Genomic DNA, 15,915 nt, shown 5'->3' on the forward strand with positions numbered 1-15,915 from the left:
GACAGCAAAGGTACAAATTGGCACCCATTTTTCTGAAAGTGTCAGAATAGCAGAAGCAGCTCTCCAGCGCCCCCTGTCTCCGCCTAATCGGCCGCGGCAGGAGGATGAGGCTCACCTTGAGGTCCCTGTGCACGATCCTCTTCTGATGGCAGTACTCCACAGCCGACACTATCTGAAATGGACGTGTAATTGCGCACATCAGCGGGAGAGATTTTCCGTCTGGCTGGCCGCACCTGTGCCACCCTCCATCAAATTCCCCACCTTCCACGGGCACCGATGTCACGATTAATCGGCGTGAAAATACTCCTCTAATGTGGCAGACAGGCTTTTAGGAACAACATTACCCCTCCCCCCCGAGTGCCGCAAATCTGATTTCTGTGCTTTATTGTATTTTAAAAGCTCGGCACCGGGCAGTATTACTGTGCCGTGATCGGCAGCTCAGTTGGCGTCCAACCCAGGACCACCTACCGCCTGCTAGCGACTGACGGCTAACGACCGCTGCCGACGTTGGCAGACAAAAGAGCTCCCGTATCGCTTGGGATGCCAGCTAAGCTACTGACAGAGTGAATAATTTATACCTATAAAAATTAGGCAGGGATGAAAAATTAAACGAAAAGTATGTAATAATTTAAATTGGCTATGCAAAACATATATTTCATTATAATCCAAAAAATACCTATGCAAAAATTCCTGAAAATATGAAGTTATGCAAAATTATGAAATGTGTGAATTAAATATAAAACAGAAATTGTACAAAATATAAAATGAACAGTCTGAATGAATTAAAATTTTAAATCAATTACATGAGTTTATAATGCATTTGATAGCTGATTAATTGAACACAAAGGGACATAATTAATATAAATTAATGAAGTACAGCAGGAGGGTAGAAATAGGATCGCCCCCTTGTGATGCATCGCGTGTGAAGCCTGACATGTCATTCATCGGAGATACTAACCCACGATTACAGAGCGCTGTACCACGAGAGGGCGCTAGATGTCAGCATGCAGTGAGCGAAGCTCGCAGGTGCATAACGGCAGAGACGGGGCGATTAGCGCGTGTGGGGACACTGGACAGTACCCGTTTTTTGGCGATTTTTTACATGCAGAGGTGATTACTTAAGTTAAAAACAAACATTAATTTCAAAACACACTTTATTGTTTGTTTGATATAGTACAAAATTATATTTATCGATTTACTGCAGTGTTGTATTGCGCAAAAGGTCAATGACAAATGCACATTCATGCATTGAAGAACATATGAAACTAGATCAGGGAAGGTCCTTTCCAAAGATCCAATTCAAAGTGCAGCAATGTCAAAATGTGTCTGTCACACACGTATGGAATATTGACATGGCCAGCTCAGAGCATGCCGATTGTTGTCATTGTGATTATGGGCAGAGTGGCAGAGTGAGTCACACTGAACGTGTCACAATGACCCAAACCCACCTGGCGGAACTTGGCTCTGGCCTCTTTCTCCTTCATTCTGCCATGAGCAACCAAATAGTCGAACACCTCCCCTGCAAGGAGTCAGAGCACACGCTTAGCTTAGCGAGTCACAGCAAACAACGGCCTTCCAACGGTGCAAAATTAGCGAAGTGACATTTCCCGGTAACAGAATGTTTTAACCCAGACAAACCAGGAATAACTAATAACTAAATAATAACTTATAAAACCAACTGTTTTTATAGTTCAAGACTGGAGTATCAATTATAATTTATTACGCAAAATAGTTAATTTGCAAAGACTTAAGTTACTAAAATAATTAAGAATCGTAAAAAAATTCCAGTGCTAGATGGTGAATGGATAGGTATTTTGTTCACATAAATATATGCATTGATAGTTTATGACGCATGTGTTGAAAATTCCTTCAAAAGTGCAGAAAGTAGCTACTGAATCTTGATGCACACATTGCAGTTAGAGGGTGCAGTGATTCAGTGGGTAATTGTGGGTAATAGATTGCGCTAGCAGGAGAGGAGAGTACCTGCTCTGAAATGAGCCAAAGATGGGTGAGTCAGGCACCCTTCAGGAGGATTACAGAGGACAATGGCCCCCCCTTTCATAAGAGGTATACGGCTTTTAGACTGTTTACCGATGTACACAGGAAGTTTGGGATGCCAAACACTGCTTGACACGCTCCGGTTTAACCCTCTTTATTATTGCCACGATGGAAAAAGGTTTGAGTGCTTCTGACAGACGGGTGTCAGTGAATGTGGAATAGCCGGTTTTGGGGGTGTACGGGGTGGGGGGGCACTCTCACCTCCACTGGCATACTCCATTATGAGGTACAGTGCTTTCTCAGTCTCAATAACTTCAAATAATTTGACTGTGGATGGGAAGAAAGAGACAAAAAGCATGAACACAAAGGACTCATCAATTCAAAATAAAACAAGGGATTGTTCATCCAGAGTTAAGCGGACAGAACAATAAAAGCTTTTCTTACTCTGCTGTTACTGTCACTGACTGTTGATCTCTTAGCTGTTTCACAAACACCTTCTGCTTCTCTCCATCCTAGGTTATGATGCCTTTCATATTTTGGTTCAATATATTTAACAAGGAGATTTTGTATCTCCAAACCCCTTTATGTGAAACTGCAAAGGCTTGTTACCAATGAAATTGAAATTCAAAGCATAAATGTCACAACTGGGACCAAATCTGCCAATACTGTGGTCAAGTTTGCACTAAACTGGTACCCGAAGTTGGAGATGTTCTGCAAAGCGCTTCTACTTTTCAATGGAGCTTTAAGACCTTATACAGTAAAATCCGGTTCATTTACATTACACTAAATGTCAACAAGAAGCACGATCTCACCCTAGAAAATGTTCATTAATTGACAGAGTAATAAAAAAAACCCTTTGCCAAGGAACAGAAAATGTATCCATCTCTCAATTGCTTACTCTGCACAGGATAGGGCCACACCCCGACACACACCAGAGGCAGCTTAGTGATGCCAGCCAAAGTAACCATCTGTTCCAGGAGAAACTCCATACAAACACCAAGGCAGGATTTAAAGGTGCGGAAACATTACTACCCACTGAGTCACCATAAGCAACACACCAAAAAAGAGTTCACAAAAACAGCAGACGTATGCAGTGTCTCTGACCATATGGACCATTTATGCCACAAGTGGCCAATCTTACCCGCAAAGGTCGGTGTGTATGCAGGTTTTTGGAATAACCTTTAGGTCAGCTGTTCAAACCCAGGTGTGAGGACTCTTCAGCCAGTCAGTCCTCTAATTAGTAATCTAATTAGGAAGTTGCAGTGAAAATTTGCATACACAGCGGCCCTTTCTGGATAAGATTGCCCACCCCTGATTTATGCTATTAAGGGAATTAATAATACTATATGGTACAATTTAGCATGATTTAATAATAATATGATATAATTCACAGAAAATGAAGCTCAGGGTTTGAAAAACGAATAACAAATTGCAGCTTATCCCTGGCTGCCCCCCAGAGCCATCAAGCCTAGCTCTGTGAGGCCCTGAAAGACAGAACTGCACCGCAGGACAGGAGAAAAAGTGCTGTCTGTCAGGCTGATAATGCACTTCCACCAGGCAGCCGCAGCTAATAACGCTATATACAGGTAATTTACTCCCGGCTGGGCCAGCCATGCGATCAGCTAGGGCTGTCTGACAGAAATGCATTTCTAAAGCAAACAAATGGAGCTGCTCTCACATTCCGGAAAACAAGTAATACTGATGAATGCAGTAGCCCAATCCATCAAGTAAATCCCATCACTGCGGCTGTTTTTGAAAGGAACACCCACTTTTCATTTTGATTGGCTTCAAAGGCTGTCAGTCACCGCCACTGCTTAATAATGCGGGAAGTGAAAAGCATGAAGATTTGGAGGTAGCAAAAACTGGCACTAACTATGGACGCCACAGCAGGAAACCAAGGGAACAGGCCTACCTATATTAGGATGATTCAGCATCTTCATTATTCTTACTTCTCGGAACAGCTGTTGGAAGGGAAAAAGACATAGGGATCAGTGACAAACAAATACAACATTAATGTCATCTCTGTATTAGAGTGTCTTCAGTTAGATGGCTTGGTAATATTCAAATCTATTGCAAGATGAGCATAGAAATAATAAAATACAGACATCAGCTACACAGCAACCACTGTTCTGAGGGGATCCTGGCTAATTTTGTCATTATATGCAATTCACACAGCAAACTTCAAAAATGCAACCAATCGGTGACAAACTATTTTAATTACCGATTATTATCAACATCATTGATTGGTTGTTGTAGCTCTGGATACAATATATCCATTTCCACTCTAATAACCTCAGTACTTCCAAATAACTTAATTTTCCTTCAAGCATAATTCAGACCAATAAAATGAAAACCATAATGCACTGGTGTCCAGCAGCTAGATAAGCAACTGGTTATTTACTTAATTGAAATAGTATTAAGTTACAATCTGAATTACATTTTATATTTGTGACAAGGAGATTTGCTGTTACTATCAGGTAACAGACTTCCCTGCACATAGCATGGGAAACATATATATATATATATAAATTAGGTATTATATAGAAGACCTTCATCATAAAACCTAGTCAACAAACAACAGCTCTTCACCGCAACGGCGCAGCCACAACAAGGTGCCATCTGAACAGGACTGCAGCTCTCACCCTCTGACGTATATCGGCACCCTGCCCACAGCACTTTACTGGGACCAGACGGACAGGCACCAGGCCCTACTTACCTCACATGCTAAAGTGTCTGCGGAACATGCCTATTCAGTCTGCTAGCTACTACACCCTTCACATTAATGACAATAACGACAACCAGAGCATTTCCAAGGTCCTCATAACCACCCAATAGCGCCCACTTTTGGCTCAGTGGGTTAAGATACTGTGTTTGTGATCAGAAGGTTGCTGGCTCAAATCCCAAATGGCCAAGTAATTTTACCATTTATCCTACCTTCTCAGCTGTATTTCATGTTGGATAAAAGCCCCTGATAGGTAAATGTGTTGAAAACACAAATCTCACTTGTAGTACTATATAAATATATGTCCTTTTAAAGATACCATTGCCTAGGGTAATAGGAAATTTTGCCATTAGAGAGTTCTATAGTGAATTAAATTATAGGAATTCACACAATATAGAAAAAATGTAGCGTCTTATCAATAACACTTCAATAAATTAAAGACACAAAGGAGCGGTTCCTTGTGGATGTGCAGAGGGATTTACAGAAAGGGTACATGAGAATCCTTGCAGGGGTGGGCCTGCCAGACAGACTGGCTCCAGCGTAACATTGTGACACCCTGATGCAGAGTCAGATCCATCTGAGGCTAATCTGGACTCTGAAATGTACTCGGTATTCCAATATGGAAAAGGACACCACCCCCGGGAATTTACATAATCGCAGCCAAGCCGATGGGGGAAATGAAATGAAAGTAACAAACATGAACCAAGAGAAGTGACTCTCAAGGGGTAGAATACATACTGTCTATATTAGAGACTGAGCTCCATTATGCAGTGAGGTAGCATACGCACTGTCTATATTAGAGACTGAGCTCCGTTATGCAGTGAGGTAGCATACGCACTGTCTATATTAGAGATTGAGCTCCGTTATGCAGTGAGGTAGCATACGCACTGTATATATTAGAGACTGAGCTCCATTATGCAGTGAGGTAGCATACGCACTGTCTATATTAGAGACTGAGCTCCATTATGCAGTGAGGTAGCATACGCACTGTCTATATTAGAGACTGAGCTCCATTGTGCAGTGAGGTAGCATATGCACTGTATATATTAGAGACTGAGCTCCATAATGCAGTGAGGTAGCATACGCACTGTCTATATTAGAGACTGAGCTCCATTATGCAGTGAGGTAGCATATGCACTGTCTATATTAGAGACTGATCTCTGTTATGCAGTGATCATCGGCAGTCAACCGTCCCATGAAACTGGCACAGTCTACATGCATTTGCAGTCCCTCCCACGCAGCCTCAGTGAGGGATGACGTGCTGTGGGGGGGGGGGGGGGGGGGGGGGAGACAAAGGGACATACCACCTATAAAAAATCTTGCTCCCACTAAAGATGAGCGCTCTGTGACATCTGGATGAAAAACCCTTTCTTGAAAATATGATCTGTGAGCCACTGAAACAGTATCCACATAATTCTGAGAGAAATAATCAGAGAGAAAGACAAGTTATCACCTATAAGAACATAAGAACATAAGAACTATACAAACGAGAGGAGGCCATTCGGCCCATCGAGCTCGCTTGGGGAGAACTTAACTAATAGCTCAGAGTTGTTAAAATCTTATCTAGCTCTTTAAAGGAACCCAAGGATTCAGCTTGCACTACGTTATCAGGAAGACTATTCCATACTCTGACTACACGCTGTGTAAAGAAGTGCTTCCTTAAATCCAGTTTGAAATGTTCTCCCGCTAATTTCCACCTATGGCCACGAGTTCTTGTATTTGAACTAATGCTGAAGTAACTATTCGGTTGAACAGCATCCAAACCTGTTAGAATCTTATAGACCTGGATCATGTCCCCCCTCAGTCTCCTTTGCTTGAGGCTGAACAGATTTAGCTAAAATAACCTTTCCTCGTATGACATTCCTCTAAGACCAGGAATCATTCTTGTGGCCCTACGCTGCACCTTTTCTAAGGCCGCTATGTCCTTTTTAAGATATGGTGACCAAACCTGTACACAATATTCTAGGTGAGGTCTCACCAAGGAATTGTATAATCTTAGCATTACCTCCCTTGACTTAAACTCCACACACCTGGAGATATACCCCAACATCCTATTGGCCTTTTTTATTGCTTCCCCGCACTGGCGAGAATGAGACATGGAAGCATCAACATACACACCAAGGTCTTTCTCATAATCAGCTACCTTTATTTCAGTAGGTCCCATAAAATACCTGTACTTTATATTTCTGCTCCCTATAACAATACTTAGAGGATCCTTAAATGGCAAAGAATTCTAGCACATCTTCTGTACACTTGGGACAGCTGATGTGTATTTTGATCTTGCATAACTTTTCTTCATCTCGTAAACTTGCTCATTCTGCTCAGGGACACAGGGGGCTTACAGGCAGCATACAGCACAAGACGGGGGTTCACTATGTATGGGATGCCAGTCCATCACAGGGCATACATACACAGTATAGGCAATTCAGGGATCCTCATTTGCTTAAATGGAGGTCTGAGGTATAAGGGCGACCAAACTACAGCACATGCAGCAGTCTTTCAGAAAATAAAGCAGCATAGAAGGTAAAGATCTTTGGAAGACTCATTCTTCAAGAAGAGCTCTCAACCAAAGCTGGGTCTGCACAAGGGTGTAACTTTGGTTTGAACAGTGGGGGGTTGAGGTCTCCACCCATTTAGGTGGAAACATGATTATTGGGGGTTATATTGGCTGGTTTTGATTTATTGGGGGGGGGGGGGTTACAAGCTCCCATTCCCCCAGAATTTATGCCCATGGGTCAGCATCAGGCTGCTCGAAAAGGACTAAGGTTATTAATTTAAGGCCAATAAAATCATCTAGATTCATCGTTCATGGAAAGGAAACCACCACATTTTCCGCTGGCAAATTAAATCAAGCAGGACATTTACATGCTTATTTAACTGGTACACAGTGAAACATAGGCTCAGCCCTAAAGTATTAAGTTTCATAAAATCTTCAGAGGCTTAAGAACACAGCCATGACACGAGTTTTTAATACTAAATTTCAAAATACATATAAAAAAAAGTCACAACATACTGACTTGCTGTACACATTTTTTAAGAAAACTACAACGATCTAATCCCTAAAGGCAAGCTGTTAGCTGCTTCTACCATTTTGATCTTCAGTGGATATTTCAGCTATTTTGCTAATTTGAACAAGTAATCAGTCCAGGCAATGAGATGTAGACTGCGCTTAGCTTTGTGGGAGCCGAGTTACAGATAAGACAGGCTCAAACGTGTACAGGTTAAAATCAGTTTATACAAACTAATGATAGAGGTGAGTGAAATACACATTATGTTTTCCAAATTCAGGACTGTAGAAGAATTCAAATACAAGATTGCTAAATAAGCTGGTGTATGGAAAATGGAAATCACATTCATATCACAGACCTCACTGTCCCTCGTGTAACTGTAATTAACAATATTGGGATGCAGATAAATAGTGATACTTGTTGGGAAATTTTCTTTGCCCCATTTAAGGATGAATCGGTATACCGGTTTCATGGTATACCACGGTATGAAAATTGATGGTTGTCATACCATGTACATTTGTTTATTATTGGTAATGAAAAGAATGCAACCGATCAGAGAATCTCACCTACACATGTGCATCTCCTTTGCTAATCGGCTGCTTGTCAGACTCTGCAACTGTCGCTGTCATGCCAAATCTCTTCCGCTGGGTCACTCTCTGATCCGTACCACCTTCCCGATTTGTACCTCACAAGTCTGTACAAGCATTTTCGAGCTTGCGTACACTGCATTACATCTTCTGCCAGTCCCTGGTCCATTCATCCTGCCATTATAGTAAATCATATTGACTATAGTAACAGCAAACCACAGTAGTCACTTTATTGTTTAGTGAGAACTGGGTTTAATGATTCCACTGACTGAAAAATCCATTTTCTATGCTTGTCATAGTGTTCACTCTTTGTTTGATTTCAGAACTCACTCTCGTTGTCTATTTTCAGTTTTTGGATCAACACTAAATATCCCATATCTGAAATATTCATTTATATTTTCATCAGTTGAAATTGCTGCTATCCAGCAACATGGTATTTCGGTACACTTTGGTTTACTGTAAACTTAAATAGGAGATTTGGCATATTTTGCATTTGTTGCAGCCATCAGCCATATTTAAATCACTCCAAATCAGTGGGATCAGGGGAAAAAAACATTTCAGCAAGCATATACATCAATGTAATACACTTACGAATTTTGTAAAAAGGCGTGTCATTCAGCTTCATTCACATTTAGCTTGATAGTATAACCAACATGTTTTATGAAATTATTAATGTATATTTGGCTTGATAGGGATATGTTTTTATTATTAGGATTATTATCTAAAGAGATTACTTTTTAAAGACCCTTTCTTCCTAATTTCTTTTGTTCAAATTTTTCAAATTCAAAGCTTTCTTTATTATTTTATATATTTTTTGAAAAGGGACACTTTTTGTACATACAGTACTTCCATTTAAAACATTTGTTCAGCCAAAACATCCTTCTGTTTTCATTATTTTAAGGGTCACTGTAACTGATAATAATAATTGTGAAATATCCTGAGACAGTTATCATACTCTAACAATCTCATACCATTGGAACTCTAGCCCCATCTCACTCTCTATACAATGACAAAGGAAGCTTGGGGGTCAGAGTGAAGGAGCAGCCAGCCTGTGGTGCCCAGGGTCCACAGTCATGTGACTCCAGAGTCCAGTCATGTGACTAATCTGCCGAGACTGGTCTGAAACCGGTGCCCATCTGATTACAGGCATCTGATTACCAAGCATCTGGCAAGTGTCTTGGTTTCAAATCTACCAAGCTTGCAAGAATCTTTTCAAACAGCTGATGTATTTCAAATAAACCCATTCCACAGACTCTCAATGACAATATAAGAAGACAAACCTCTTTTTGAGGAAATGGAAAGATGTTTTATATCTTGTATTCATCATCAACAAAATAATACCACAATATCGCAGCCTGTATCATATACAGTGGTACCTCAGTTCTCGAACTCATTAGAACTTGGAATTTCTTAAAAGTCGAACCAACCAGTTCGAAAAAAAATTACCTAGAGCTTGATCTGAATCTCAGAAGTCAAATCGTAAACTCTAACCTAAGATAACTTGTACGCGTGGGGAAATGAGTCACGCGGCACGTCTCTCAGCGGAAACAAAGGGTAAAGCTTCAGTCTCAGCCTCGCATTCGCTGTGATAGCATCGTGCATGTTTATACTAACTGAATACATATATTTAGACAGTAAAAATACATTTAGACAATGATAGACAGTAACAGTAATTATTATATAATTAGATACATTTAAAAATAAAGATTTCTTAATTATTTTAATATTAATAATAAACCATTAATACATTTAATTATAATAATATTGCAGAGCGGGGCCGGAACGGAGACAAAGGCGCAGACGTCAGGGTATCGGGGAATACGGGGTTACATAAGAACATAAGAACACAAGAAATTTACAAACGAGAGGGGGCCATTCGGGTTTAATTACAGGTAAGGCAGGCAAAACGCAGACGGACAATACAATGACCGGACCGAAACAAACTGAAACGCGGACTAAACCGGCACTGAACACACAGCCCAGAAAAAGTTTGTGCTATAATTTACTTCCTGGAGGTGAAGGAAGCAAACAAAAATAACTTTAATATCATTCCTGTTCAGTAATCTGACTTATACTGGACAGCTTTCCAGACAGAAATGGTTTCCACTTAAATTGGAATTACAGTATGCCCTTTAATTTACTGTTTGACACACAACATTCCCAAGCGAGTTTGATGGGCCGAATGGCCTCCTCTCGTTTGTATAGTTCTTATGTTCTTATTGGTGGTGATATGAAATATCCATGGTAAATAAAAACTTATCTGAGGTTATTTCTCAGCTAAGGCATAAAATGTGAAACAAAATATTGAAGCATAAATATTAATACAAGACAGTTTCTTCCAGTGTACAGTTTTGCTATGCAAAGGGAACTCTCTCTGATAATGTATTTAGCCAAACAGAATCAGCCACTGAAAACCTCACAGATGTACCTTTGCGGCAGCTGCGCTATAAAACCATGGTGGGGTTCCCTGCCAAGGACGAGCTCACGAGGGCATGTGATGCAGGCAGGTCTCTGCCAGCGAGAGGCATCCCCATATTTAACTGCATTATAATTGTTCTTACAATGTAATTGGATCTGAAAAAGTGAAAAAGATTCTTCAGAAACACCAGAGAAATTCAAGATTAATTTAAATTTTAAAATATCAAAAAATATGCAGCAAGGACCAAGATAGTCAACTAGGTTGGAATTAGGCTTTTTCATACCTTCATACTATATGGATGTTATACTGCGGTATTAGGTATTTTCATACTTTCCTACTGTATGGATGTTATACTGCGGTATTAGGTATTTTCATACCTTCCTACTGTATGGATGTTATACTGCTTTATTAGGTATTTTTATGAACAGTGGTACTTTTTCAAAACGATTCTGGTACTCAGAAATCTTTGTGATAAAATTCACCAAGCGCAGGGGGCAGTTAAGTTTCAGTAAACATTTATATTCTGTCATAAGAAACAAAACTTATCATGCTTTGCTATTTTAATGACTGGTCCTTTTCAAGATTATCTACTGTATGCTATTAGTAAAATTAGGTTACTGCCACTACTTTTGCATGAGCTCTGCATGAGCTCTCCAAGCCAATTGCAAGTATTACCATCCGTGTTGTTTAAATCACTCATAGATATTTATTAATATTGAAATATTTATTGGAAAAAAAATATGACATTTGAAATCTTTCCAAACTCGTGCAGCTGTAAAGTCAGCACTTTTACGAAGTAAACAGACACAGCATAGACAGTTCAAAGAGGCCAATCAGAATCACCACTTGGCTTTGAACTGCAGGAGGATGCTGAGGAGATCAGGAGACGAGGAGATCATGTGACACACACAGTGAAGATGGTTCCAAACCGCCCAGGGCTGGAGGGGTGAGGTGACAGTGGTAGCCACAGGGCCATCATTAATACATTTTTACTGTTATATACTTTGTAACATTATAGACACTATCGTGATACATTGCTCAATATCATACATGAGGGCAATGGTGGCCTAATGTTTAGGGATGCTCACTTGTAATTGAAAGATTGCTGGTTTGAATCCCTGATCAGCAAGGTACCACCCCCAAGCACTGCTCCCTGGGTGCTGAATTAGAAGCCCCCTGCTATGTCACATATAGGTTAAATGCACAGGACGAATTTTGTTGTTTTGTCGTGTCAACACTGATCACCTAATTCTACATGAATATTGATATGAGAATATGAAACTTGTGCTACAGAATGCTAATAGGACAGATGACTACGTCAGAGGGACGGAAGGGTCCATTTCCACTGTGAATTTCTATTCAACTTCCTATAAGGACCCTGGTGCCCCCTTCATCCAGATACCAGCTACTGAAACTGCTTGGGCAAAACATCTAGCTATAGTATATGGATGGAAAACAAAGACAGCAAATGCAAACCAAATACAATAAAATATTGATAGCTATATGCTACTTCTAAATGCATAAGGAACAAAAAGGCATGGGAAACAGGCACAGACCTGGGCTCGGTGTGAGCTCCGTGCTACAGATATCAACAGTGACACACCCCCGAAATGCACAAACACCCCCAGCTTGGGGCTACTCCAGCTCACTGTCACATCTCATACCATGTTCGCCCCCCCCCAAATGCTGCCGCCCATGCCCTTTTCCACTTTATTGAGTGATTCCCGGCAGATTTGACAAGCCAGTTAACAGTCCAGTTCAGAAGCTCCAGTGCAGATTGCTGCTGCCCCCGTGTGAGACAAACGTCCCTCCAGGCCAACGTCCAGCCTTCCTGTTCCCACCCCCTGCCAGACAAACAGCGTGAGGAAGAGAGCCGGGGCCACAGCTACTCCAGGAGGGACCAGAACTCACAGCCAGTGATGAATAGAGTAATGACCATAATGAATGACATATCAGGACTGAAGGATACATACGCAGCGAAAATGAGCCTCGCGTGCCATTTAATGGGGAAAGAATAAGGGAAATGGGATGTATTTCAACCAAAAACACCTAATGCTCTCTCTGAAAGCTATACTCCTGACGTGTGATGAGCTTAATCTGAAGGGAGAGGCCCAGGGTTCTGTTGCGGGCAGAAAGCCCTTACTGTAAAATGTCACCAGTCATGTGATCAGCAGGCATGACATCACATATCCAGACATTACCGCTGCTCTGTCAAACAGAATTAAAATTATGCTGCAAAATATATAATTAAAAGGCTGTTTATCACTGCCATTTTAGTTCACTGTGTAAACATTATTCATAAGTTCAAATTTGAACAAGTCACGGAGTTCTGTTAGTAATACCCTTGAAAGGAGTGCATTTCAAGTATTATTTGCATACCGATAAAAACACCACCCTTGCCTAAACTTGAAAATGATTTTGTAAAGCAGTGGTGGCCAGTCTTATCTGCATATGGTCAGTGTGCATGGAGATTTTTGGGGTAACCTTTAGGTCAGTTGTTATAACCCAGGTGTGAGGACTCTCCAGCCAATCAGTCCCCTAATTTAAACCCGCACACCCGATGGCCCTTTCTGGATAAAATTGCCCAGCCCTGTTTTAAAGCTATTTATTTAATAATAAATACTTTTACTGATTAGCATGGGGAAATCATCTTTTTTATACCTCCCCCAACTTGCTCTTTGTAGAGTAAGCTGTCCATGAAGGGCAGCCACCCATTGGGACACCCAGGGAGCTGGGGGTTAAGGGTCTTGCTCAAGCACCTGCAGAGGATGGTTCAGAACCAGTGACATTCTGATTATAAACACACAGGCTTAGCCCACTGAGCCACACACTGCCTCCATATACAGTGCAAGAAACAGCACAGCATTTATCCAGTAAGATAAAGTGAGAAAACACCTTTAATCAGGCCTTTGGGGACTGAGACATGGCATGGCTGTTATGGTTTTAGGCATATGGTGTCTACATGCACTTGTTCTTCACGCAGGAGCCCTGGGTGGTGATTCCTTATAGACAGCCTGAAGGGGGCACTATACCCTGGGCACTGCTGTGTGCATCTCCAGGGGTTCATAGGTAGGTGGCTCACCCAAAAAAGCACAGGGGTAAGGTAAGCCACCAGACCCCACTCCCTGACGCAGACCACTGACTGGCGGGTGTGTGATCAAGTCCAGTCGCGTTCCACAGTAAACGGAGAGAGTGAATATAGCTGAGCTACAGTAAGTGGACCCCAGTGAAGGTCAAAACGACATTCGGGGGCAGTGACATTCACAGTTCCCACTGCCGGCCTCATTAAAGTTCCTTCATATCAAATCAATTATAAACGGCAGGTAAATAAATCAGTCCTATTCAGCAGCTTAATGCTTTATGCTATACAGCTACAATACTGCAGAGAAATGCCTGCATAATGCATGCTGTGAAGGGATTACCCAGAATACATCAGTCGGGGGATGGTTTCTGAGAATTATCTGTATGTATTTAAACTGTACTGATACAGCCAATTAAAGACCCCAATGCTCTGCTCTTGGCTCTATTTCCAAATTATTAAGAACTGTTTGTGAAAATACAGCGATAGTTATAAATCACCTATCCTTCAATCTTCGAACCTGCAGCCAATCATAGGGCACGAGACTAGGGAATCACTGATTCCAACTCTCTCGCTCTCACATACACACGCAAGCACACACAGGTATGTAATTATGTCTTTGTGGGGACTCTCCATTTATTTCTATGGGGGAAACTCTAATGCCAACATGGCAACCAAAACCCATCCCTAACCTTAACCATAAGTTTTTTACTTTTTTGATTGCATTCAAAGATCTTTGTGGGGAACTGAAAAACCCACAATGTCAAAATAATAGGTTTTTTATCACATTGAGAGGGCCATTTGGTTCCCATAATGTAATATAAACATAATCCAAACACACACACATGCACCCTGTCAGGTTGTTCACTGCTTGTGTATAGAGTGTATAGGTAACGGGCTTTGAGAGTATGTTGACCACCAAATTTCCCTGTATTACATTATTTTTCTTCCATAACATGCAGCAGAAGGTCTTCCTCTAGCTGCATGTTTCCCAAATTTGTTGTCCAGTGGCATTACAAAATAAATATCCACCCCCAAAAAAACAAACAACAAGTAAATGTATGCATCTTATCCTGTTTAGGGTCTCGAGGGTGTGGGGAACAGCAACATAATAAATAATAATTAATGTGGGTGTGCATTCTGTACAATGATTCACAGTACAATACAATGATTCAGCAAAGGAGAACAGACAGCGAAGACACTTGATTACCGTATATTTTCTTATAGGTTCTACTGACAAATACCCACCTTCACAGTAAACACCTGTCAGCAAATTGACAAACTATCCAAACTGTGATACGCAGTAATATCTTTCACAACATCATATTGAAATGTCGACTTACTTCCTAGCAAGTGTCAATTCAAACACAAAAACAGGAACGACACAGCACTCTGTGAGTGAATAGAAGGCATCAGACACTGACCACCCAGCTATATTAATAATATAGCTAGATTCATATGACTTAGGGGTCAGCAGTAAGGCAATGCAGAGCAAATTCCTCTTTTGCATTAATTAATTAAATGACAGACAGACAGACAGACAGACAGACAGACAGACAGACAGATAGATAGACAGATAGATAGATAGATAGCAGAATCTGGGCTCATCATTAAGCAGGTAACACGGCCATCATGAAAAAACCTTGCTCTACAGGTTAGGTATTGACATTATTTAGCAGTTAATGCAGTGACTTTGGTGTAAATCTCAGTGCTCTGCTGGGTTTGCCTCCCGCCTGCCAGTCAGACATCCCATCAGGGGAAAGGCCAGGGGAGAAAGCAGATGGGAGATGGATTCTGTGCAGGTCTCATTTTCAGCATTAACTCTCCCCCAAAGGTAAGAAAACAGGACTATTCGCTATTAAACTTATTCAAAAACAACCAAAAACCTCAGATCACAGCATAAAGAAATGTTATTTCTGTCACTTCACCTTTTATTAATTGCCTGGAACTTACTTGAACTTAATTAAAGGCTTTGACATTATTAACATAGATAATTATCCGCCAACATGCCCATCTCATTCTCAGTAGCTGACAGGAGTCTCTCATTAACTGCTTAGCATGTTAATTTGCCTGTCAGTGGATACAGCGAGTCACCTGAAGCA

At 41.0% G+C, this 15,915-nt stretch overlaps 1 protein-coding gene across 4 annotated transcripts in view; it reads right to left on the reverse strand.

Annotated features, from left to right (window-relative positions):
- The window catches only part of mark1 (MAP/microtubule affinity-regulating kinase 1), an 83,519-nt gene that overhangs the window by 15,031 nt on the left and 52,573 nt on the right, over positions 1-15,915 (reverse strand). For all 4 annotated transcript variants that reach the window (XM_072703890.1, XM_072703889.1, XM_072703891.1 and 1 more), the window contains 4 exons: positions 3,911-3,959; positions 2,260-2,325; positions 1,449-1,519; positions 116-172 (listed from right to left, as the gene is read on the reverse strand). In XM_072703890.1, the coding sequence (XP_072559991.1) occupies positions 116-172; positions 1,449-1,519; positions 2,260-2,325; positions 3,911-3,959 (243 nt within the window). The remainder of the gene's footprint in view (positions 1-115; positions 173-1,448; positions 1,520-2,259; positions 2,326-3,910; positions 3,960-15,915) is intronic.

Source organism: Paramormyrops kingsleyae, chromosome 20 (genome assembly GCF_048594095.1).
Source record: "Paramormyrops kingsleyae isolate MSU_618 chromosome 20, PKINGS_0.4, whole genome shotgun sequence".
Classification (NCBI taxonomy): Eukaryota; Metazoa; Chordata; class Actinopteri; order Osteoglossiformes; family Mormyridae; genus Paramormyrops; species Paramormyrops kingsleyae.